Here is a 26317-nt window from a genome sequence, read left to right as displayed (position 1 = left end):
AGCTAAACAGATTAAGCCTTTATTTGTTACAGTTTAGACAAATAATGTGTTATTTTATTGAGACATACAAGATTCTGAGGAGACTTGACAGGGTAGATGTTGAGGAAATGCTTATACTAGTGGAGAAAATTCTGAACATAGTAACAGAACAAGGGGATGTACATTTAAAACTGCGATGTGAAGGAATTTCTTCTTTCAGAGGGCTGTAAAGGTCTGGAATTCTCTATCCCAAAGAGTTGTGGGAGGCTAGATCACTTAAAGTATTTACAGAAGAGGTAGATTTCTGAAAAATCAGGGATTTGAGTGCTTTGAAGAGCTAGCATGAGAGAGGAATTGAGGCCTGGAACAGATAAGCCAAGATATTTTGGAATAGTTGGCATGTTTGAGGGGCTGAATGGCTTAATTTTTTGTTGTGCTTTATTTCACAGCAATTTTGAAAAAAAGTGACAGCAAGAATTAATGCTATTTGACCTGTGTGGTAAATATGGGGTTAGGTGGATAGTTGCCATCAGTGTTCACAAAGGTAAATATTGCTCAGAGTTTGATTAATTTGACAATGTTCTGGGTATTTTTATGCCCCAATCTGCCTTGATTTCGGTGAAGCCGAAATATTTCTTTGTTTCAGGACAGAAAATGAGTGCTTGCACTTTGGAACAAAGAAGAGAGATAGACATTTTAAAAGGGTGTTTTTCAAAAGGTTGTGCAGGTGCAGAGAAATCTAGGTGCATATAAGTCATTAAAGATGGCAGGTCAGGTAGAGGGAGCAAACGGTATTCCTGCTTTCATAAATAGGAGCATAGATTACAAGAGCTAGGGAGATTATGTTTACCTTACATAAGACACTGGTTAGACCTCATCTGTAATATTGTATACAGTTCTGGGCACCACGATATGGAAAGGTTTTGGATATATTGGAGAGAGTGCAGAAAAGGTTTATGAGAATAAGAATGAGGAGAAGGAGTAGGCCATTTGGCCCTTCGAGCCTGATCCGCCATTCAATAAGATCGTGGCTGATCTTTTTGTGGCCTCAACTCCACTTACCCATCTTCTCACTGTAGCCCTTAATTCCTTCATTGTTCAAAAAAAAGTCTATCTTAGCTTTAAAAACATTTACTGAAATAATGTCAACTACTTCGCTGGGCAAGGAATTCCATGGATTCACAATTCTCTGGGTGAAGAAGCTTCTTCTCAGTTCAGTCCTAAACCTGATCCCTCTAATTTTAAGGCTATGCCCTCTTATCCCAGTTTCACCTGTCTGTGGAAACATCTTCTCCAAATGGAAACATCTTCTCCACATCTATCTTGTCTATTCCCTTCATAATTTTATATGTTTCCCCATCATTCTTATAAATTCCCATAAATATAATCCCAGTCTACTCAGAGCCTTCTCATAAGCCAACCCCTTCAACTCTGGAATCAACCTCATGAACCTGCTCTGCATCCCATCTAGTACCAGCACATCCTTTCTCAAGTAAGGAGACCAAAACTGCACGCAGTACTCCAGGTGTGGCCTCTTTCCAGTTATGAGGAAAGAATAGAGAAGTTGTGGCTGTTTTCCTTGGTGATGGTATGGCTGAGGGGTGATTTGATTGATGTTTTTAAAATCATTTGGGTCCTGGACAAAATAGATAAGGAGAAACTATTCCCACTTGTAAGTGGATCAAGAACCAGAGATATTATTTAAAAGTATTTTGTGAAAAGAAGCAAATTTGAGGTGAGGAAAACCTTCTCATACAGCATATAGGGTGTGAGATGCACAGCCTAAAAGTGTGGTGGAGGTACATTTAATTGAGACATTGGAGAGGCATTGACAATTATTTAAATATAATTAATGTGCAGAGTTAAAGGGAAAAGGCAAGATAGTGGGCACTATAATAAAATGCTCAGAGAGGTGATATAGACATGATGAGATGAATGATCTCTGCATTGTAACAATTCTGTGATTCAGTTCCACATTCTAAAGCATAGATGAGTAAAGATTAAGAAGGAGGACATGACTGAAATTGAGTCTAGGGCTGTGAAAAACTTTCGTAGAATTTTAGTAGCAAAGTGGGGGGGGGCGGTGGGGCAGAAATAAACAGTTAATGTTATGGATAAGCTAATAAGTAGTCTTGGTTATGAATGGGATTAAACTCCACAGACAGAAGTTATAATGGCTGATTCAGTTTAGCCACAAGTTAATGGAGGAGAATAAATTTAATGTTAAGGTAGTGGAATTTGTGCTGGTGTTTGAAAATAATGACTTCAGCTCTTCTATGTGGTCAATTTGAAAGAAGCTATTACTCTTGGATCAGAAAGAAATAGAAGCAGCATTAGATATTTATCAGCATATGTATGGAAGTTAATGTTTGAACAGTTGAATTCAAGATGGAAAAGGGTCTTTGCATGTTTGCCATAAGGTTCAATTACATTGTTGTCCAATCTACACTTCTGCAATATGATTTGTAGCCATTTTTACTTATTTAGCCTATCCCAACTTACAGTCCAGCTACAGCTTGATATTAAAACAACCAGTTTGTGTTCATGTTCCTCTGTGATACAACTCTTTCTTTCTCTATCAATGTGGTGGCCTAAAACCTGTGTGTGGTCTGTGAGGAAACTTCGAGATTGCTGAGCAGTTGAGTGGGAGCTTTGATCTCAACCTAGCTCTCCCCATTCAAACCACTAGTTAAAGCCTATCTTTTTGATCAAGTTTTTGTTCAGTGGCCTAATATCTCCTATGTGGCTTAGTATCATAGTTTGTCTGATAACACTCCGTGAAGTGCTTTGATGCAGTATACTATATTAAAAATGCTGTATAAATACAAGTTATTATTGTTTTCCTCAGCCTTATTTGAATTTATTAAGTTTGCTAGACTCGTGGAGTGGATGTTGACAACTAATTATGTCATTGTCATCTGAGTTCTAACAATAAATATTAAATAAAATGGAAAATAGGAAATTGTCAATGTGGAAAGTTGCTGCAATTTGGATGAATCATTAGAACATTGGCTAATAAGTCAACATTTGTTTAAGTATTTTCTCTATATAGACCTCCCAATATCAGACTGTCTTATTGCAGCACGGCTTTCCCTTATGTAAGGATTTAAAATTGAATACAGGTATATATATGACAGTAGCAAATTAGCTCAGGTTTCTGTGTTTAAATTATTCACCGTACCTGATAAAAGTAAAGCAGTTAATGCTTAACTCCAGACACTGGAGTGTTCTACATTTGTATTCTCCCTGTGTGAAAGGCAATGCATACTGTTATAGTGCTCTTCATATATTATTGAAATTTGTTGATTCCTGGCAATATTCATCTTGACAACCCACAGCTTTTATTCCAGCAGTGCAAATGGAAAATGCATCATTCTATTGAAAATAAATTCTGGTGATGTGCACATACATTGCCGTTTGTTTTTGTTTTAATAGGACTGATGACACTATCCACCAATTAGTGAAACGTTTAACTGCTGTTTGCACAATGTAAGGGGAAAAATATATAGCAGTAAAATAAACATGAGTATGTAATCCTTTTATACACATTGCTACTAAGTATATAGTGGATCTCAAGCCATTTTGGTTGTTACTTGCATTACACTGTACTGAAAGGTGAACATTGTTATGGTCTGAACCTTACATTTTTTGACTATGCCAATTGTGTAGAGTTTTTAGGAGGGATTTTCACTGTATTCTTGCACATCAGTAACTTAAAATGTGTTTTTTTTTCACAAATATAATTTCTTTGTCATTACAGGTACACATGAATAATGACATAGCAAAGAGCCTGTACCATAAAATAGTGAAAGCTCATAGAGCCCCTACAGTGTGGAAAAAGGCCATTTGGCCTATCAAGTCCACACCAACCCTCTGAAAAGCATCCCACCCAGATCCAACTCTATATATCCCTGAAGCCTACATTTTCCCATGGCTAATCAACCTAGCTTGCATATCCCTGGACACAATGGGCAATTTGGCATGATTAATCCACGTAGCGAAACACCTTTGATCTGTGGGAGGAAACTGGAGCATCCGGAGGAAGCCCATGCAGACATGGGGAGATTGTGCAAACTCTACGCAGACAGTCACCTAAGGCTGGAATCAAACCCGGGTCCTTGGCGCTGTGAGGTAGTAGTGCTAACCTCTGAGCCACTGTGTTGCCCTAGTAATCACAATATCTTCTTTTTCTGGTAATTCTTGAAAGTGACGAGTACAACTCGTGGAGTCTTTTTGTGTGGAGATATTGTTGCACTACATCTATATCACAATGTATGCACATAGTATCCCATCATCAACCTTGTGAATTACCAGAAGAACTGAAAAGACTAGCAAAATCCCTGATCAATTTGAGGTTAAATATGCAACAAATTCCTCTTCCCCTACTTGCCTCTTTTTCTCCCTCTGGCCACCACTCCTCCCTCCAGAAGATCAAGGCTAATCAAAATAGTGTAGCTATCAGACTTTACCTTTTATAAAAGATTCTCTTCCTCAGATATAAATTGGTACAGCGCTTGGTTGAAAAAAATGTATTGACTATTTAATTATTCAACATAGAATACATTTTAAAAATAATTACAACTTGGCATGTGAAATTGGAAAGTTATAGGAATCTGGTGAATGCAGTGCAAAAGCAGAACATAATTTGTTTAATCAGCATGATTTTGCAGTTACTAATCTGGGAATTGCTGACTGCACTAGTCTTAAATCTGTGTTTTGAAGGGTCACAGAGAAGTAACTTTGTGAGCACTCATTTATTTACGCAATGCTAAATTCCCATTGACCCAACAATGAAACCAGTGATTCATCTCTCATATAAAATACCATCAAAACGAAAAGGAAAGTTTGAAAGAGAGCCCCAAGAGATTGATGAAAAGAACATAATTATCAGAGTCTCAGAGCCTTGAAGTAAATTGCATCATAATGAGAGAGAAGCCAAATGGATGACTAAGAATTTGCCTCGAATTCAGAGATCTTTATGAAGTCATAAAGAGGGACTCAACCCTACTCCAACACTGGAAGTAATCATGCCAGTACTGGCAGGGGCATAAGGTTTTGGCAGGCTCGATGCCAGAAATGGTGGTTTAATCTTGATGATAATAATCCCAGAGCATGACACACAATGGGAACCAATTTATTTATACACAATTATAAGAATGCAGTCTCATAATTGCAGACTAACCTCAAAGTTCCCTTTTATCTGGAAAATCAAAGACTCGACAGCTACATCATCTCAGCAGTACAAGTTCTGTTTGCTTAGCAAGAGATTCCTAATTGTTTAATATGTGACAATGGCATCCGATTCACATCTGGAGATTCTGAGGAATTTGCTGAACAATATGGCTTTTACATCACCTGATTACTTTTGGCAATTCAAGTTTACAGAAAGATATGTCCAGTCAGTCAAAATGAACCTTGCAAAATGTTAAGAAACGAAGGAAGACCCAAACCATGCCAACTGTTTCTCTAATTCACACATCTTGGGTTGACATTAGAGCACCTGTGGATTTGTTTAACAAAGAAAATATATGAATCCCCTGCCAGGCAAAATGCATCCTCCAAGTGACCAAGAAGGAGGAGACAACTCATTGAAACACTGTCAGCACTTCAATAAATATGTTTGCTTATATCTGAATCGTCAAAAATCTACAAGATGGAGGAACATCTCAGCAAGCAGTGCATACTGTTAAAGATTCCCAGAAGGGCTCAGTTTATTTCCAAAAGAAAAAGGTCCATTCTAGTTCATCTCATCCTCATGTCCTCCTGATCCTTTCTCTTATCTAGCTTTCCCTGAAAGACATGCATGCAATACTCCATGAATATATACATTTAGTACTGTTGTTGTTAATAATTTGTTTAAGTGGAAAGCACAAAATGGAGCTGGTAACCATGATATTTATGCTGGAATTTTTTTTGTCAGATGCCTTCTTGGTTTGTGCTTTATGTGATCTTCTGGAAGGTGGATTTAAATGCAAGAAGTTTGTGCAAATTAGAGCAACTTTAAAAGAACAAGTCAATGAAAGAAAAGGCAGTTACCATCTCTGAAAGTGTGATTTCCTGAATACAATTCCAGAAGTGTGTAATATTGGTAGCGTAAAAAGGCAGGCAGAATCTCGTATTTCAGAAAGTCAGTGGTATTGTTAGATTTTTCATTACAACTTGTTTGTTTTTGGTTGAGAGTATATCTGTATGAGATTCTGATGGCACTTGATTTGGTAGATACTAGTAGGATGTTTCCTCTGGCAGAAGAGTCTGGAACAGGTGTCACAATCTCAGAATAAAGTGTTAACTATGAGGTCAGATGATAGTTCTTTACTTAGAGGATAGTGGATCGTTGAAAATCTCTGCTCCCAGAGAACTGTTGATGCTCAGTCGCTAAGTACATTCAATCAGATACCATGGAAAACCAGGGACATGGGACAGTGTAGGAAGGTGAAGCTGAGGCAGAAAACCAACTGTCATGTTATTGAATGATGTAACAATCTCAAGGGGCTAAATCTTGCTTCTATTCCTTACATTGTGTTCTGTTACTTAGGTATTGTTGAGGTAGGGGAAGGAAACCAAAGGCTGTACACCTTCACAACAGGTAACCTATCTTTCCCACCTTTACTCATGCACCTTTGTGACTGATCCATGCTTACTTAGCCTGCAGAACCTAAGCACAGCCATATACATAGGCTGTGCATCACCATGAGGATAGTACTGACATAGCTTTTCCCTGACACTTGTTCCAATGAAATAGTCATGAATTAATTTTCATTACACCATTAGCATAATAAAACATTCTGAAGATGCTTCATAGGAGCATTATAAACAAAATATTACACTGAGCCACTTAAATCAATATTAGACTATATGACCAAAAGCTTGATAAAAAAAATTAGATTATAAGGTGTGTCTTAAATGTGAAATGATGTGGAGGTGCAGTGTTGCACTGGGGTGGACAGAGTTTAAAAATCTCACAACACTAGGCTATAGTCCAACAGGTTTATTTGAAAATACAACCTTTTGAAGTGCTGCTCCTTCATCAGGTAGCTAGTGGGGCGGGGTACATAGGACACAAAATTTAAAAGTAAAAGATCAAAGTGTCATATTACTGATGCGATGTATTAGACAAATCTAGATGCAGTTAAGTCTTTAATCACTTAGAATGGGGATTCAGATCTTGATTGATCAAAACGTAAATCCCAGAATTTCTTTTAAGTCACTGTCCTGAGATAACTTAAAGTTTTATAAGTATATAAAAAAAGGTGACAGCTCAGACAGTACATTAAAGGTATAAGATTAGAGTTTGTCTGTATCCCAAACTGGTTTTATTTCCAAAGGAGGAATTTACCAAATGTCACATGGACTGACTTCCTATAGATTGTGTGCTTTTTGAACAAAATAGAATATATCCGCAAATGCAAATGCAAATTCACTCCATAGACATAAATGAGTGTATGCGTGTGTGTGTGTGAGGAAGAGAAGGAGATGAAAAGTGTGCTTGTGAGAGAGGGATAGAATGTGCGTGCTTGAGAGAGTGTGCATGCAGGTGTGACAGAGTATATGCCTGTGAGAGGGTGTGCACGTGAGTGTGTGTGAGTGAGAGAGAGAGCAGGTGTATGAGAGAGGGTCAGTGTGAGTGTGTGTGTGTGTGTATATATGTGTGCTTGTGTGATAGCGTATAGTGTGGTGGGGTCACCTGTAGTGTGACATGAACCAAAGATCTCGGTTGAGGCCACCCTCATGGGTATTGATCTTGGCTATCAGCCTCTGCCTGGTGACTCTGTGTTGTGTGTCCAGAAGTCCACCGTGGTGGACGTACGTCTGAAGATCTGAGGCTGAGTGTCCTTCACCACTGAAGTTTACCCCCACTGGGAGTGAACATTCTTCTCTGGTGATTTGTGCAGTGTCTATTCATCTGTTGTTGTACAGATAATTTTAAAGAAATAATTTCAGAGCTTGGAATCTAGGCAACTGAAAGTGCATCTATGTTTTGGCAACAGTTGAACAGTGCAGAAGTGAGAACATTTTGGAATGTGCCTTATACCACAAATTATGTTATTCCACAGTTTCCTGAAGTTTCTTTTTTTTTCCTTTCTTAAGGATTCTGCTTAAAAATACCATTTGATCTAGGAGTTAAGCGTCTCATTGTCAATTTTTTGTTTCATAATGCTTCTGTGAAGCAATTTGGGACTTTATGCTATTTGAAAGTGCCATATGCATGCAGGCTATTGTTGTCATTACCTGAGGAGTACCTCCATTAAAATCATTGGTGATCTTGATTTTCAAGCACTTAGCCCACTTTCACAGACCACTAAACAATGGTGCTGTTGGCATGGCAGCGAGGTGACTTTTGAGCTTTTTTTAAAATGTATTAATCCATAATCACCTGATGAAGGGAGCGGCACTCCGAAAGCTAGTGCTTCCAATTAAACCTGTTGGACTATAACCTGGTGTGGTGTGATTTTTAAATCTGAGTTATACATTTTTTAAACCTGTTCAGCAATATTATCACACATCTCTGGAATAGGTGGGACTTGAAACTGGGCTGTTTGTTAGAGCAAATACTACTGGACCCCAAGAGCCCCCCACATTGAGTTATCTTTGAGTTGTCTATTGACTGAATATATACAGAGTATGATGGAGACCAGGTGTTCTTCAGCATCACGTTATGATCTCATCTAGCTGACTTAAAGGTATTGTATCTTCCTGAGATCTGTGCAATGGAACAATAAGTTTAAATGCATCCTGTTTGCTTTTAAATGATGTGTTAATGTGCTTGCTAATTAGAACTTGTTACTTTTTATTTGTTTTTAAAGGTATTTACTGCTAGAAAGGGTAGGATTGTTTTGAATAAGCAGCAAATACTTTTTCAAAAAAAAACACAGTTGGGCTGGAAGGTGCAGCAAAACATATTAAAAGAATATAAATCCTTATGTTCAGGATGTTAAAAGACTCTTTTAAAAAAATGTATGTCACTGGCCCTAGAACTTCCCTTACATTTAGATTAAAATACACTATCAGTATGACATCCATTTTGTAGATCATTTATTTTAATAACATTTGGTTTGCTTCTGCTTAGCATCAGAAAAATTCTGGAATTAAAGCCTTACATACTTCAGTCCAATTTTGTTTTTTATTCCTCATTGGGAGTGCTGGGGCAGATTCCCATTGCTTGAGCAAATAATCTGATGTGTCCACCATGCCCCCATCTTCAAGGTGAAATATGTTTCATTGAGTATATTGTTTGGATCAGTGCAAAAATGTTGTGGCATTGCTCGCAACTAACCCTCCAAGCTCAGTATGGCACATTGTAATAAGAAACGCAGGAAACTAAGAAGTAAATTGTTGAGAAACAAGATTGACAAGAAGCCAAGAATCTATTGCCGATCCTGCCATTGCTAGAAATGCTGAAACAGCGTCTTGACCTGTGCCACCTTCTGGAATCTGACCTGCAGACATTGCCAAGAACAAAAGGGTACCAATGCATGTGCCTACGAAACTGACTAATACACTGAAAGTTCTGATGAGACGTTACAAACTTGTTACTTTTGTAGATATATTTGAATGCGTCAATTGGAAATGTTATGACATGTATCTGTAGCATGAATGAATGATTTTATAGCCTTGCATATTTTACAGTAAAAGTACAATAAAATACAGTGAAAGCCCTTGTAGAAAACTTTAATTTGTCACCACAATTTGGCACCATTTCAAATAATTTAAGAATAAGGAGAAGAAAGATATAGCTTAAAGAAAGACCAATCAGTCCTAAGCCAACTTATCACCATCAACGACACCATCGCCATCCTTCCTCCATCGCCTCGCCACCATCTAAAACAAAGAACATTACAGCACAAAAACAGGCCTTTCGGCCCTCCAAGCCTGTGCCAATTAACGTCTACATCTGCCCCAACCAACATTGAAGTCACTGATCCTCAGGCACCATCTTTCACCGCTGTACCAGTACTCCATGACCACTGTGCCACTGCTGGCAACAGACTTGCAAATGTCAGAATCGTGTCTCTTACCACTGACCCACCTCATTGATGTCTCTGTGATGCCCATCCATCACCACTTTGCCACCAGCGCTGGACACAACCAGTGACAAAGTCACCGATCCTCAAGCACCATCTTTCACCATTGACCCTATCTCACAGACATTGCCTCCGCCGACGCAGCAGCCACCAATTCTGATGCTAGATCCTGTACTCGCCACAGAAAAGTAAACTGGGCTCACTCTCCTCTGCACTTGGCTCATTTGAGGTTCACACAGGGCTTGCTCTTATCTCCATTGAGCCCACTAAATGACCGCATTGAGCTTGGTCTCCTCTGAGCTAGACCCAGTCGAGGTCCACACTGGGCTCACTTGAGGCCCTCGTTGCACCTGTTCCAGTGCCGTGGTGGGCTTACTCAAGGTCTGCAGTGGGCTCTCGCTGCAGCGATGCGGTTCCAGGCTCAGGACAAGAGATGTATAAAATTATAGACAGAAAATTAAGGAAAAAAGAAAAGTAGTCAGAACACATGAGCTCTGGCTCAGAAATCTTACTCTGCTGCCTTTTTGGTTCCCACAGCATTTAAGAAGAACAGATGGGACCTGAACCCTGGCCTCCTTTCTGAGAGGTAGGGACACTACATCTACACCAGAGTATATAAATATACTGCCATGCTTAACTCATCACTGATGTCACTATATGTAAATGAGGTCAGTAGGGAGTAGCCATTTTACACAACACATGCACCAGAAATGGATTGAGTGGATTTTGATAGCTGTAAGAAAGATTGTAGATGTTACAAGCAGTGGAGAATTATTAAAACTTTACTCTGCAATTTTGTAGAGGTCATTAACAATTGGGTGATTCATTTTGGTTTTGAATTTTCCAATACCTGTTTCACAAGAGATTTTATCAGAAGCTGACAACCATTGTAGTATCAATGACAGAGTTTTTTTTAAAAGACACAGAGTTGAAAAAAGAACTTGAATACAAGCAACTGTCATCAGTGATGAGGTAAGAACTGTACTCATGTTAGCCTTCACTAAGAAATAAAAATTGGATTGTGAAATTATGGAGGTCTTTGATATGGATCAGGAGATTTCAATCCTCTTTGCATCATGAGTTGTGGATGTAGGTCTTTATTGGGGTTGAGTAAGGCAGTCTCACTCCCAGAGGAATTTGAAGGTGTCAGTGTGAATTAGACATTCCAGGTAATTAATTGTAATGCTGCAGTAAATTACCCTTGGATACCTTTAATAGGGTGTAATGATCAGTGACAGCCATTTTCTTTAAACATTCCCTTGAAAATTAATTAATTTGGCTACTTTCAAGTTGGGTAACTTTGGTGGCATTTTAATTTACCTTGCTAACCTTTAACTGTTTACCTCAAACCCCCAACCCCCAAAGTCCAAAGCTATAAGTTAATTGCTGAGTTTTGAAGAAGTGTAATGTATACTTTATTTCATTGTGATAATATCATGTGGAGTGAATTGAATTGGCTGAAGACTAGTGATGATAGGGGCCTCAGGCAGAGAGAGAGAGAGAGATGGATTATTCCCTCACCACCTCTGACTGAAGATGATTACAAATATTTCAGCCTTGTTCTTAACATTGTTTTGATTTGGTTTAATACTCCTAACCTGTACTGGTGTATAGTGAAAATGTTGTCTTAGATGCTTAACAGGCAGATAGTATTATGAGTACAACAGCATAACATAGCGCAGGGTACAGTGTGGCAGCTGCTGTTTTACACAGTGATAGTGTTGTGCTGTGCTGCCCCATCATTGAGGATGGGGATGTGTGTGGAGGCTTCTGCAGTTAGATGTTAAATTTTCACCATTCTCAATTGAATGTGGCAGAACTGCAAAGCTCAGATCAAATCTAAAGGTTGTGGTATTGCTTAGCTCTCTCTATCACAAAGGGATTAAGAGGTATGAGGTTGCAGATTATGCAGATTATTGCAGTGGGTGGTACGGTGGCACAGTGGTTTGATTCCCGCCTCAGGCGACTGACTGTGTGGAGTTTGCACATTCTCCCCGTGTCTGCGTGGGTTTCCTCCCACAATCCAAAAATGTGCAGGTTAGGTGAATTGGCTATGCTAAATTGCCCCTAGTGTTAGGTGCAGGGGCAGATGTAGGGGAATGGGTCTGGGTTGGTGTGGATTTGTTGGGCCGAAGGGCCTGTTTCCACACTGGAAGTAATCTAATCTAATCATATTTAGTTCTGATAATGCTGCTAACTTTCAGCACTCAGGAGCTCAGTTTTGAGTTGCTAGATCTGTTTAATATCTAATTAAGCAAGGTAAAAGTGCCACACAACATGGACTGAATCTTCATTGTGACATTAGAAATCCCTCCACAAGGACTTCCAGTGCTTACTCCTGCTGATACTGTCGTGGACAATGCATCTGTAATGTAGTTTGGTAAGAGTGAGGATGTAAGCTTTTCCTATTGGTTTCCTCGTAACCTGCTGCAGACTTAGTGCAGCAGCCATGTCCACTATCCCAGAGTACATTTGTCTCCTTACCACCTTCAGTGTTTCTTCAAATTGGTGTTCAACATCTTAGAGCATTGATTCAGCAGTTGAAGTGGTGGTGGTACAATAGGTGATATTCAGCAAGTGATGTTCTTGCCCATGTTTGATCTGATGCCATGAGGCTTCATGGATTATGGAAACAATGTTAAGGACTCCCAGAGAAACTCTCACAACTGCAGACCATTGTGATGCCACCTCTGGTGAATCTGTCCTGCCAGTGAGGTAGGAGGAATCCAGGAATGGTGCTGGAGGTATCTGGGATACAGCCATACACTGACTCAAAAAGTAAGACCATTGCTGATTAGTCTCTGGCACACCTAATGTTTGCACCAGTCCCAGATGTTAGTAATGATTCATTGTTGTTACAGGGCAATTAGGGCTGGCTGTGTCATTCTTTTCCAGTGCCTTGGTCATTCTCAGCTGGTCTGTTTAGTTTTATTTTGGATTTTGTAGCAGCTTCATATGTTTGAGTAGATTTCTCAGCCATTTCAGAGGGTATTTAAGAATCGACCACATTAGTGTCTAAAGTCACATGTAAGCCACAGGATGGTAAGGATGGCAGACTTACTTCACTAAGATCCCTAGGCTGACCTGCTCCTTGCCTGCAGAGCCTGTATACTAGTCTTCAATACTATTATATAGTTCTTCTGGAAGCTATGCCACAATCACCTGATGGTGAGAGTGTCTGTTTCATGCTAGCGAATGCCACATGGCTGCTATTGACACATGTAGGTGCCACCCACTCTTTAAATATTAACATAATTGTTTTTGTCCACTAGCTGCTGATATACAACTAGAAATGGTGGATATCTCATCTGTTGGGACTTGTGTGTCTCACTGCTTAAATTGCTGTCAGTGTGTGCATTGCACATGTAAGGATAGGCAAGATTGGAACCAACAAGAACAATCACATCATTTTTTTTTGATCCATGTATTATAGTTTCTTTAGGGACTGTGTGCATGGGGTAAAGTGCAAATGATCGTGTATTTTTCTTTTGCTTTAAGGAAAGGGGAATGTTGGAATCCATTGATACAATTGCTGGCTCTACTCATGTGCAGTCATTATATAAAAACAAAGGCTTTAGGGCAGAAATGTCGTCTATTGCCCTCTCGAGGTCAATGCCAATGAACACATTGATTATAGCTTGTACTGTTAATGCACCTACTTCTTTATTTATCACTCAGTTTAACAATGGATCACATTACAAACAAAACTGCCTCAGATTGTCTGTTGAGACTTAAGTATTACTTGTATTGGTGAGAACTAGCCCACCAGGCTCCATTCACTCAGCTGGGTCTGTCCTGCTCTGAGCTCAATGTCCTGTTTCTGAGGTGGCTGTTCCCAATTTATGCGCTGATATCTCCAAAACACTTACTTTTATATATTTTCCCTTGAATGTTCAATTCTAAGATTGTCCATCCAAGGGTAGTACAGATAAGATGCGTTTGTATCATTGTCCTCCCTCTCATCTTTGATTTAGTAGCCTTGATAACCACAAAGGTCAAGCAATGTTTTAGTAGCCCTTATCACCAAATTCCTGCTTAACTAGCGTTGCCTCATTCTGCTTTGTACAGTAGGCTATTGTTCCTGTGAAGTTGGCCACTTTATCCCATCATTCTTATAGACTTGGCTGTTAATCATTCTGGCACAGTGTAGAAATTAAGATGCAACCATGCAGCTACAGTAGACATTTTGCACACCACATAGAAGATTGATTTTTTTTTTGTGCACAGTTCCTGCCAGCTCTACTGAAAGCATCCAGTGTTTTCTGACATTATTTCAAATGTTCAGCAACAACAGAATTTTGCTGTTGCAACTTGAGTTGTACGTTCCAATTTACCTCAAGGCAGCATGTGTTTATGGTAAAGAAAAGAATGTCATTGCTTTTCCTTGAGAAATCAACCATAGATTGAAGATGTATAACGATTCATTCCAATTTTGCAACAGGTCTTTATCAATAAGCATTTGCTCATTAGAGTACAATGTCATGTAGTTAATGAATACCAAAAGGCTCCTCTCATGAATTTTCAACTAGCCAATCTCTAATAAGCAAGGTGATGTAGGAGCGAACCTGGTTCACCTGTCAAGATTATCCTGGTTAGCATTCCTTTATTTCTGATTCTTGAATATCCCAGGCCATAGAGGCATACTGCATAGAATCAGTCTGTTCGGTCCAACCCATCAACACTAAGCAGGCATCCCAATCTGGGTCTACTCCCATTTGCCAGCATTTGGCCCATATCTCTCTCAATCCTTCCTATTCATATACCCATTCAGATGCCTTTTAAATGTTGCAATTGTACCCACCTCCACCACTACTTCTGGCAGCTCATTCCATATGCCTATGTGTGAAAATGTTACCTTTCAGATCCTTTTTAAATCTTTCTCCTCTCATCTTAAAACTATGCCCTCTAGTTTTAGACTCCCCTGCCTTGGGGGGGAAAAAGATCTTGGCTATTCACCCTATCCATGTTCCTCATGATTTTATATACCTCTATAAGGTCATCCCTCAGCCTCCAACGCTCCAGAGAAAAAAAGCCCCAACCTATTTACCTCCTAACAGAAAGTCAACAAAGGGAAGAAACATCTCTGTAAAGTGAAAATTATCATCTTTAGCCTGAGTTCATGATTCATCTGTGAGAACCTGAACCACAAAGGATAAAGGAAATTGTTTCCTTCTAATTAAAAAATCTATGAAAACGTTGCAAGTTTTTTTAATACTAGTGAGAATGGAAGGGACAGAAAAGTTGGGGTAAGAAGGCAGTTTATAATGGAGATCAGGAGTTTGAGATTGGCAAAAAAATATCATAAATACTGATACTACTATTTTTAAAATTATGGATAAAATGTAATAATTTAGCTTTTTCAACACTGGGAATTTAGCTGTGGATATGAGTGTGCCCACATAATTTTCCAACCATTAATTTTAAAATCGTATCAAGTTCTCCTTCATGCTAATGTAAAGGCAGCAACTATGAATTATTGTTAATCTTCAGCATACATTTCACACTCTTACATGATAGCTTAATATTGATGTACATTTTGACTATTCAGAATTCTAGCTTGCTGGAATTACAGTTTGTAACAAGAAAGAGTTAAAGCTGGAAAAAGTTAAGAATCTCACAACACCAGGTTATAATCCAACAGATTTAATTGGAAGCACTAGCTTTCAGAGTGTTGCTCCTTCATCAGATGATGAAGCTAGTGCTTCCAATTAAACCTGTTGGACTGTACCATGGTGTTGTGTGATTTTAACTTTGTACACCCCAGTCCAACACCAGCATCTCCAAATCAAGCTGGAAAAAGATGACTTGGGGATAACAATACAGAAAGTAGAGTAGATGTTGATTTATTATGATTCTTTTATAAGACACCATAGCAACAGTGCTGCTGTTTAATCTCCAAACTAGAGCTCTGGTGAAATGTCTCCAACTCTGTCATCTGCACCAGAAAGAGCAGAGCATGTGTGTATCCAAGATCCATGTCCTATACAGCCCTGAAGTGCCTATTATCAGGACTGTCATTTATCTGCAATACTTCACATTTGCACATTTTCCCCTGCATTAAGAGAGAGTAAATAAGATGAAGTACAAGCAGCATGTGTCAATTTGCAGAAAAGCAAAGAGACGTGGAGGTATCAGATGGTTAAACTGTGTCTTTGGGTTACTCATGAAAGTGCTGTGAAGGTGGTAATCAATCATAGTGAAATCATCACCCAGTGTTCTCCTCAATCAGTGTATTGTGAAGATTTAGTGATATAGTTATTATGTTTAGTGATGAAGAATTGCAGGTTGCCCAAGAATGAAAAACTGACTAAGCAAAATAAGGTAATCATTGAACCTGGTTTGTGGACCTCCAGGCTAGGAGAATGAGCACTCAGTCATAATGTGGTCAGTTTTTTTTTCTGGCACAAGTCATGTTAAGTTTCCTGTTGTGACAATCCAACACTCACACTTCACTGTTCCAATTTATTATGGTGGGTTTGCAGTTGAAATTGTAATATCTTTAACATTGTCATTGACCCACTGTCCCTTCTTTGACTGCCTCTACTTTGTTCTATTCTGGTAGATATCCTTGTAAAGTCACATCCTAAATATCCAGTAAAACTGGCAATTAATCCATTGGGCTGCGTACATTTTCTCCTTACTTGCTTCCAGCCCTAGGCTGCTGCTGTAATTTTCACCCAGACTTGAGATAGTTGGCTGATAACCCTTTCAACCCTCTTTGTAGTTTTCACAATGCATTCATCAGATGGGGTTTGTGTATCTCAATTATCTGGCAAACAGTTTTCTGGCAAAAAATAGGCTTCATCCAGAGGCTCAGTGATGATGTTACCTGGTATGGTGATGAAACATCTGAAAACGAACCTTCCAGCTCAGCGAGCAAACCTACATCCAGTATTTGACAAAGTTTTTATTGAGAAATATTCCAGCTGTATACAGTATGTGGGAGCCACTTATGTAATTCTGGTAGAGAGGGCTTTCCGGTTCATATTTCTTATTTGAGAATTGTCTCAGTTATGCATGCACCATTTAAAAAGCAATAATGAATCACTTGTAATTAAATTCCCATTTCCTTCCTGGGTTCAGGCAGTTTAGAGCAATAAGGCCAAAATAAACAGTCTTGCTCTTTAATGAGTCGAGTTTAGTTTTGATTCTTATAGCACTGATGAGATTTTCTTTGCTATGAGCTGCCGACAGATGTAGAAATGTTTAATCGGTTTTCTATCTTACATCTAGGGACGTGTCAAAGTTTTTTTTTCAAAACATTCTCTACAAATGTTCTCATGGATATGTCTGGAACACAATTCGGGCAAGTGTACACCCTCCCCCCTACCTGCATCTCGACCTGTGATCTACTAACACTTAATTTAACAGAGAAAATCGTGGGCGCTGACATGAATTCTAAGCTGTTGAAGCGGAAAGTATCCTATTATAACCCTGTCAGCACGTCAGCTTCTATGTAAAAACAAAACCGCTTTAATGGTTACCTTCTCCAAGGTTGTCATTCAGTCAACAGGTCGTTGTTACTTGGTCATAAATGAGAAAATCTTTAACTTTTCCAGTATAGTGCCCAAGACATTACTGTCTTATTTTAAGGCAGCAATTAATACATTTTAAGTTTCTGTCTCCTGGAAAGTCAATTTCCATCAGATGGATTGAAAGAAATAGAATGTTTACCCAATAAAAATCGAAAGAATTGCGGATACTGCAAATCAGAAACTAAGACAGAAGTTTCTGGACAGATATCTGGTCGGTTGGACCGATGGGTCTGTTTCCATGCTGAAAATCTCTAAAGAGAAATCAGAGTTTAACGTTTCGGGTGGAGTGACCCTTCCTGAGTTTGTTAAATGAATTCTCTGTAGCGATGCTGTCAGACGTTTTCAGCAACTTCTGTTTTTTGGTTTGATTTACAGCATCGGCAGTTCTTTCGGTTTTTATCTAGAATTTCACTCTGTCCCTGCCTCTGACTCAGGAGGCTCAGCTGCACCAAGTGGTGTGTGTGTGTGTGTGTGAAATCCCAGAACACGATGGGTTAAATCTGAGCACAATGGGGCCAGTGCGAACCCCCAGCATGTCTGTCTCTGTCTCTCTCTCCAACTTGTCCCCAAGTCGCCCTGCGCTGCCCCCTGGCGGCACACCCCCACGTCACAATGACCGGGCTGTGATTGGTGGAGAGGGGCGGGGGGAGGCCGGCGATTGAGTGTCGGTGCACTGTCACGTGAGCTGAGGGGGCGGGGCCACTTATAAGTGTGGTGGGCAGCGCCGTGCGTGTCTGTGAGCGACGGCCGAGAGGCACGTGTAGGGGTGACACTGTACTTGAAGCTCGCTGTAACTCCGCTATGATCTCTGTATTGGAGAAAAGCCTTTAACTCAGACCGATGAACTGCACCAGGTAATTGCTGCCCGCCTTCCCTCCCCGGGGAAGGGAGGGTTCAGTTCCCGCAGAGAGACTCCCTGGTCAGTGTAGCGATTCCTGCGTTACTCTAAATGTATCCAGTGTTAACACTGCCAGCCTTGTCCTAAACCTACAAGCTCTGTCTGCTCGACTCCTCTTTTGCTTTTCCCTTATTCGGCCAGAAAACTTGCTTGAGACCATTTGCGTCAAACCCTCCCACCGATTTGATCGCTTTTCTCCAAAACTTTTTGGGTCTGCATTTTTTATTCTCTCTCTCTTCCCCCACTTTTATTAAAATATTGACCCTTCACCATGATAATGCGGCATCTCGTTTCCCATTACACCGGCGGCGGCAAATCTGCCGACCAGATTTCTTTTAATAAAAGTCAACCTGATTTGTCTTTAAAAGTTTTTAAACGCTTTGCAGCTCTCGCTGTTCTTTGAAAACGCGAGCAAAATATTGCGAACGGTGAAAAAAGCAGCCGTACCAAACACTGATTTGTTTTTTTTCTCTCTCTATTTAATTTTACTGGGGTTGATGCGTTGCGTCCTTCGTAAAATACGTTGTCAAATGATTTAACTGTTAACTTTTCCGGAATGAGTTCCAGATGTTGAGGGGCTTTGTTGCAATGTTGCCATTAGATAAACAGAATATGACCATGTTGAACTTCATGTTTCAGGGTCTACCATATCTTGGATACCAGATCGTTACCACCTGTCTCGATTATGCCAGTTGATATAGCCATGAGACTCTGCTTGGCTCATTCTCCACCTATGAGGAATTTCCTTGGCCCCTATGATCCTTACAGAGGGCTGAACATCACCAGTAGGTTGAAGCCCCTGCGGCCCTGCATCAGTCTGAAAGGTGGAACTGAAACGTGTAATGATGGTTGGGCTCAATCCAAAGGCAAAAGAAAGAAAGTGGCTTTTGCAGATGATAAAGGTTTTTCTCTCACTGCAGTTCACTTTTTCTCTGAACGTGAAGACTCGCTTGCTGAACTACAGTTTGACCTGACTGATCTCGACAACACAACATGTGGACTGAAAGCAAATGAAAGAATGCCCCTGGTACTGGATTTCTCACCACCATCTGAAGACTATGTGGAATTTAGAAATCGCCTGAAGAAGAATTTCGTCTGCCTTGAAAATTGCACTCTGCAGGAGAAGTTCATCACGGGTACTGTCGCAGTGAGGAATCTAAGTTACCATAAATTAGTTCAAATCCGGATAACATTCGACACTTGGAAGAGTTATAAGGATGTGGACTGTACATTTCTAAACAATATTTATGGCTGTTCTGAAACAGACACATTTTCTTTCGCTATTGACTTGCCATCATCCGTACCACCACAGGAAAGAATCGAGTTCTGCATCTCCTTTAAGTGTGGACACCAAATCTATTGGGATAACAACGAGGGGAAGAATTACGGCATTGTTCACATTGATTGGAAACGTGACAGGAACCAGACTCTGATCACCTTCAGCGATGAGGTGACCAAGACCCCTGTGAAGATGCAGACGACTGAATGTGACCAGTTTGGAAGTCCACGATCATCGAGTGAGCTGTTTCCTGAATGGCAAAGCTGGGGAAAGATCGAGACGGCTCTGCCGTATTGGTGACAGATGTTAGTGTTGCTGTATTGTTTGGTGGAGAGTTGCCTCAATTTCCATATTAAAACTTATGAAAACCATGCTGCTTATCTGTAAAGCCCCTACTAAATTAATAATCAACTTGGTAACTTTTTCAAAAAGCTTCCCTTTGTAACCTTTTAATTTTGTGTGACTCCTATATACATATAGGGCCATCTTAAAATAGATTAGTGGCTGTTTGTATCATGCACTTCAGTGCAGCGTAAGTTACTAATGTGGATAATTAGTATGCAAATATGAGAATTCACATTGGATCCTTGAGGTTCTATGGTAAAGTTACATTCTGGAGTTGTAGTGTTTTGTGCCATGCTTGCTATATTTTAAAACAACAAGGACTGTTAGAGTGCAAAGAATTGAATAGAATAAGCTAGAGCACTTAATGCACTGACTAGGATGTACTATAAACATTTTTACCTAACAGTCTGTTAGATAACTTGCAAGCACTAACTCATTGATTATGTATGTTGTGATTAGCCATGGGTACGTGACAGGCTAAACTAAAAGGTAGCCAAAAATACATTGCATGTTGTAAAGCAACTGAGTGCCTTTTGGTTGAATGAATGACATAATTGGATGCTAACTATGCAGGTTTCCAAATCAAATTTGATGCAGCTGTGAGAAGCTAACATTTGTTCAAATTGTTGTTGTGGTAGGCTATAAAACACACCTTCTACTGATCAGGTCCTCAGAATACAGCTAATGCATGAGCATTATATTTTGGGAATATTCACTTCTTTCTGGAAATGTTTTATCAATTAAGCCAAAGGGTTTTCCACACTTATGAACATTCAGTTCTATGTGCTTTTAGCTAACCTCAGTCTGTTATTTTGTATTCAAATTAAAGGGGTGGGAAAACCTGACAATCAGAAGGCCTGTTTGTATGTAGCAATATGTTTAGACAACCAACATTATCATCTTTTGCACTGCTCTTTTTCAAATGTGACTGGCGCACTGTATTTTTCCTAACTATATGTACATATAGCTAGCTATGAGGTGCTCATAATTGATCCTTCATATTGAAGGTTGGAAAATTAACTTGTATTTGGGTACACATGGGTTCATAATTAGAAAGTAATACATTTCTGGAGACTGCAATGATTTGGTTTGAAGGGATCTGATGGATCCCTTTGCTCTCTTGTAGGTAGGATTCTGTAATCTTTTCTTCAGTCTTTTGATACTAGCATTGCCATAATGTAGGAAGCATTTTATGCAGCTGTAAGCAGTGGCTTCAAACTTTAAGTTTTCAAGCTATTAATACTGACAGCTGTTCAATAATGCAACTGAAGATCACAACACATTCAGATGAGAAAGACAGTTCATCAAAGACGCATTGGCCTATCCATCTAGAAAAAACTTGCTATGCCTTCTGCTTCTCTATGCAAAACAGTGTCAACTGTATCACAATGGCAATGGTCTTTTGCTTCTGCTATGTTGTTTGGAAGTCTTATAAAAATCTTGTATTATTGAATTAATACCAATCCCAAATTTTCATTGCCAATTGAGCATATGCCCTGTATGTGTTTCACAATTAACCCTGAAAACTCCCTTTCAAGTTTCACGAATCTTTCATGAACAAGACCTCTAACACTAGAATCAGTTTCATGGTTGTTTCCTTTACTGTTTTTAAGTATGAAGGTTCTCAGCTGCAAGAATACTCCTCCAGTCTGAAGTTCCCATTCAGTTTAGGCACAGTGTCTACCCTACACCAATCCTGTTAACTCTGAAAATGGCCATATGTAGTTGATATTGGTATTTATGCTAGCCTGGCCCGTTTATTTTCTTAAATTCTTATTTCACCAAATGTATGAAACATGTCAGTAGATATAGCACTTGATTCCTTTAAGGCAGTGCATCCATGCCAAATTCTCAACCTACTATGGTAGGGTATGTCCTGGGACTATTAGGCTGGTAATAAGCACAACACTACTGTGCCTTATGTATAGAGAGAAATGAAAAGTATGCTCTTTGGCATTCTGCTTGCAATTGATGAAGATGAAGTTACTGATGAAAATGGAAGATGCAAATAAATACAAGGCATGTTGAAAAGGAGGAAAATATTTATAGTCATGTTGTCTTTAGTTAGTTGACTTTTAAACTAATCTATGAAGTAACTTAGTGCACTGGGATGAAGCCATAAATGCTTGTCATGCTAGCAGGTTACATACCTTGAGTAATTAGAACATAATTAACCCCTCATTAAACTGTTTTCTTTGTTTATATTAGCTTTTATGACCTCTTTAGTGTTTTTTGACTTCAGTAATCAAGTTTTTCTTTGTTTGTATTGTATGTGCTTTTTTTCTTTTGAGCAGCAAATTTCCTGGAACAGATTGAGTATCTGTATCCGTGTTCCAGTTACCCACCTTGACAAACCTGACCGTCCCCCTTTTTAAACTTGATTTGCAAAGCCCAACATTGGCTTTGAAAGTAACTTCCTAATTGACATCTGACATTTGTTACCTTCTGCTATGCCTATCTTGTTGATGGCACCAACACTGGATTTGGTCACGTTGATAACCTCAAAATTTGACTTTCCCTCTGAATGTATTTCACTGGTGTACAGTAATTTCCCTTTCTAAACGAATTAGCATTCACATATCTCCACTGTAAGTATATTCTTTGGAGACTGTCATCTGGGGTGGTGATTAATAAAATAATATTTTTTACCTGATATGATTATTACAACGAGCATAGCCTTTATTGTGTTTCAGTTTTATTTTGCCCTTTGAGCTCTTTGCAGGTTTTGTCTATTATACTTGTCAGCTGATGTAATGTGATTGTGGTGTAATTTGAAATCTTAGTGTGAACACTTCTGCCTGTGTGCTGTAGATTTAAAGGACAGTTATTGAAAGGAAATGTGAAAGGGTATTCAGAGTGGTTAACACAGTCTCTGTGATCACTGAAATATTTTTGTACTTGAGATTTGTTGTTGTGGGATTCTTTAAGGGAGGAAAAGTCTAAGGAGAGTGTCATTTTACTCAAAGTACTTTGCCATTCAATAAAGAAAATTGAGTTATAACTTTCAACATAAATGATCACACATTTTCTTTCTGTATGCTTTATGATTGGCAGCTTCAACTGTATTAGAATTGGCGAAAGGGGATAATTCAAACTTGGCTTTCATGGTATTTATAAAGCCAATTGGCTGAGTTCTCCTGAGATTTATATTTTTCTGTAGGAGGAATGCTTTGAGTAATTACCCACTTTAGACTTGCCCTTTTTGTTTTTTAGGAAATTGTATGGAGAAAAATAAAGCTTTATATTGTAAACCTTACTGAATCATTTTTATGAACTAAAATAGAAATACAAGTTGACACACAATGAAAATCAATTGCAAGACCCAGTGAAGAAAAGAGCACTCGCAGCAGTTTATAAAGGTTTACACAAAAGATTCATTCCTGTGGAACCGGACTTGATATTGAAATTAACTTTTGGATTAGTTTTTTTTAAAATTGTCTAAAACTTGACTCATTTTTAAGCGACTTGTTTATTCTTGAGTCATTTAAAAATGGCCAAATTTATACAAACTATGGTGGGATTTTTGCCCATCAACTGTTTTTTTGAATACTTATGCTGTCCTCTATAATTTTAAACGTTTCTACCATTTGCATACACAACTATCAGATCCCACAAACTGTTTTATCTACTCAGTAAGCTACAGTACCGCCTTTTTTTAATGTTTACTGGAATGTCGCCACGCAATGCTAAAAGCTGTCTTTCACCATTTGGGTTTAATACTGGATGAAATTACACTAGCAAGGTATAAAAATGCATGAGATCTGTCACCAAGATCCTACACTTTCTATGAACCATTTCTTTTCACTTTAATATTCTGGATGCAAACATCCTTCCCAATCATTCATTTGAAATGAAGTGAAGAAAACCACTTGCCAGAATTGGAGTTTTGGAAATGCAACTCAAGAATATTAACCGTGCAGAAGACTGAGTCAGTGCTAGACCATGAAGGCAGAAAATTGTGGTGGAACCAAAGTCTGGTGGCATCTGTAAAGAGAGCAATAGTTGATGGTTTGAATTCAGTGTGACTCCCTTTCAGAATTCTGTTAATGAACACATGTTAATTCTGACAGCCTTTGCCAAGACCTGTTGAGTTTCTTCAATGTTTCGTTTGCTTCAGATTTCCAACATCTGCAGTAGTTTGCTTTTAATAGACAATTTAAGGTCTTGTTTTGAGTAGAACTCTGCTGTTATTGAGACCTGTGGTATGCTACAGATATATATGAGTTCAATGTCCTTTTCTCTTCCGGGCCTTCAGTAAAATAACCAGATTTGCAGCAAAATCCACATGTGCTCTGTGCTGTACACCTTCCAGTTGGTACGCACTATATAGTTGCTTTTTTTTTAGTTTGTTCAATTTTATTTTAATGTTAATTGTACTCCTTTCAATTATTTGCATTCTCCTGTATTCCAATCCAATAACAGTTGACCATTTTATCATTCCATAAATAATTTGTCAAGGTGGTGCAATATGACTTGCACAATAAGCCAATAGCAAGTAGTTAAACCTTGAATGCTAGTATACAGTAAATTTTGGCTTTTGCTTCCATTATTGTGTATTTGTACATTCTGTTTGTACTTCAGAAGTGAATGTTGGGTTTGCACTTGAGCAATGTAGGACCTTGTTTCAGTTAACTGTATGTGCCCTTTTATATTAGTAATCATGTTGCAAAGCTATTCAAAGTGTTCATTCATAGTGGTTTACATCTAAACTATGCTTAACGGTAACTCCTTCCCAGCAACTTATTTAGTCACAGCACTGAGTGTGCCTATATATTTCCAGTAGGGGAAAAGATAATGAGGCTTATTTACTAAACAACATGTCAGCAATCACAGCAGGGTGGATAAACAGTTTAGCAAGGTGACAAACTCTTCAGCCTAACCTGCAATCTTCTTTCTAACCTCTCCGCCCCCACCCCACTCCGGGTTATCACCCTCACCTTGACCTCCTTCCACCTATCACATCTCCATCGCCCCTCCCCCAAGTCCCTCCTCCCTACCTTTATCTTAGCCTGCCTGGCACCCTCTCCTCATTCCTGATGAAGGGTTTATGCCCGAAACGTCGAATTTCCTATTGCTTGGATGCTGCCTGACCTGCTGTGCTTTAACCAGCAACACATTTTCAACTGTGATCTCCAGCATCTGCAGACCTCATTTTTTACCCAATGATCTATCCACTGAGCTGACCATCTGACTTTTAACAGGAGGGACAGAAGTGGAAGGTGAATAACTGGGAAAACTATTTAATTTCTGGTTGAGCTGTGGATATTGCTCATGCTTTTTTGTGTGGTTCGTTTACTGAGCAGCTAAAGAGAAGTTCTGCATGCTTAAAGGGATTCACGTAAATTTTACATTGCTTATGATCTTAGTTAATAATGGTCAGGAGGAATCAAATGGAGAAATTGAGGACTGCAGATGCTGGAGATCAGAGTCAAGTGTGTGTTGCTGGTAAAGCACAGCTGGTGAGACCGCATCCAAGGAGCAGAAGAATTGACATTTCGGGCATGAGCCCTTTATTAGGAATGAGGCTTGTGGGTCAGCTCTGAGAGATAAATGGGGAGGGGGGGAGGGAAACGTAGCCGAGAAAGCGATAGGTAGCTGAAGGTGATGGGGCAGTGATGGACGGGTCTGGAGGGCGGTGCCGAGTTGGAGGCTTGGGACTGGGATAATGTGGAGGGAGGGGAAATGAGGAAGCTGTTGAAATCCATGTTTATCTTGTGTGGTTGCAGTGTCCCATGGCGGAATATGAGGCATACCTCCTCCAGGGCGTTGGGTGATAACGGTTTGGCGGTGGAGGAGGCCCAGGACCTGCATGTTCTTGACAGAGTGGGAGGAGGATTTGAAGTGTTCAGACACAGGGTGGTGGGTTTGGTGGGTGTGGATGTCCCAGAGATGTTACCACCTGACGCCTGGAGGAGGAACACCTCATTCTGCCTTGGGAGCCTGCAACCACCCCCCCCCCCCCCTCCCCCCGCAAACATTATCCTAGTCCCAAGCCTCCAACTCGACATGGCTATCCAGATCTGTCCCATTGCTGCCCCCTCTGACCTATCACCTTCTCCCTCACCTTCATCCACCTCTCACTTTCCCAGATATCTCCCCCAACCCTGCCCTCCCATTTATCTCCTCAGCCCCAACCCACACGCCTCATTACTGATGAAGGGCTTATGCCCGAAATGTCAATTCCCATGTTCCTCAGATGCTGTCTGACCTGCTGTACTTTTCCAGCACCACCCTCTCTACCTTGATGATAATGGTCAGT

General features: G+C 39.6%; 1 protein-coding gene across 1 annotated transcript; it reads left to right on the top strand.

Moving 5' to 3' along the window:
* The first annotated feature begins 18277 nt into the window (after positions 1–18277).
* Positions 18278–23314, top strand: ppp1r3cb (protein phosphatase 1, regulatory subunit 3Cb). Its single transcript, XM_060841904.1, has 2 exons — positions 18278–18390; positions 19074–23314. The coding sequence occupies exons 1-2, from the start codon at positions 18377–18379 to the stop codon at positions 20011–20013; spliced, it is 954 nt and encodes a 317-aa protein (XP_060697887.1). The 5' UTR covers positions 18278–18376; the 3' UTR covers positions 20014–23314.
* Positions 23315–26317: the final 3003 nt, after the last annotated feature.

This window comes from Hemiscyllium ocellatum, chromosome 22 (assembly GCF_020745735.1).
Source record: "Hemiscyllium ocellatum isolate sHemOce1 chromosome 22, sHemOce1.pat.X.cur, whole genome shotgun sequence".
NCBI classification, from domain to species: domain Eukaryota; kingdom Metazoa; phylum Chordata; class Chondrichthyes; order Orectolobiformes; family Hemiscylliidae; genus Hemiscyllium; species Hemiscyllium ocellatum.
The sequence above is the reverse complement of the archived record's forward strand: the minus strand, read 5'-3'. Positions and strand labels throughout refer to the sequence as shown.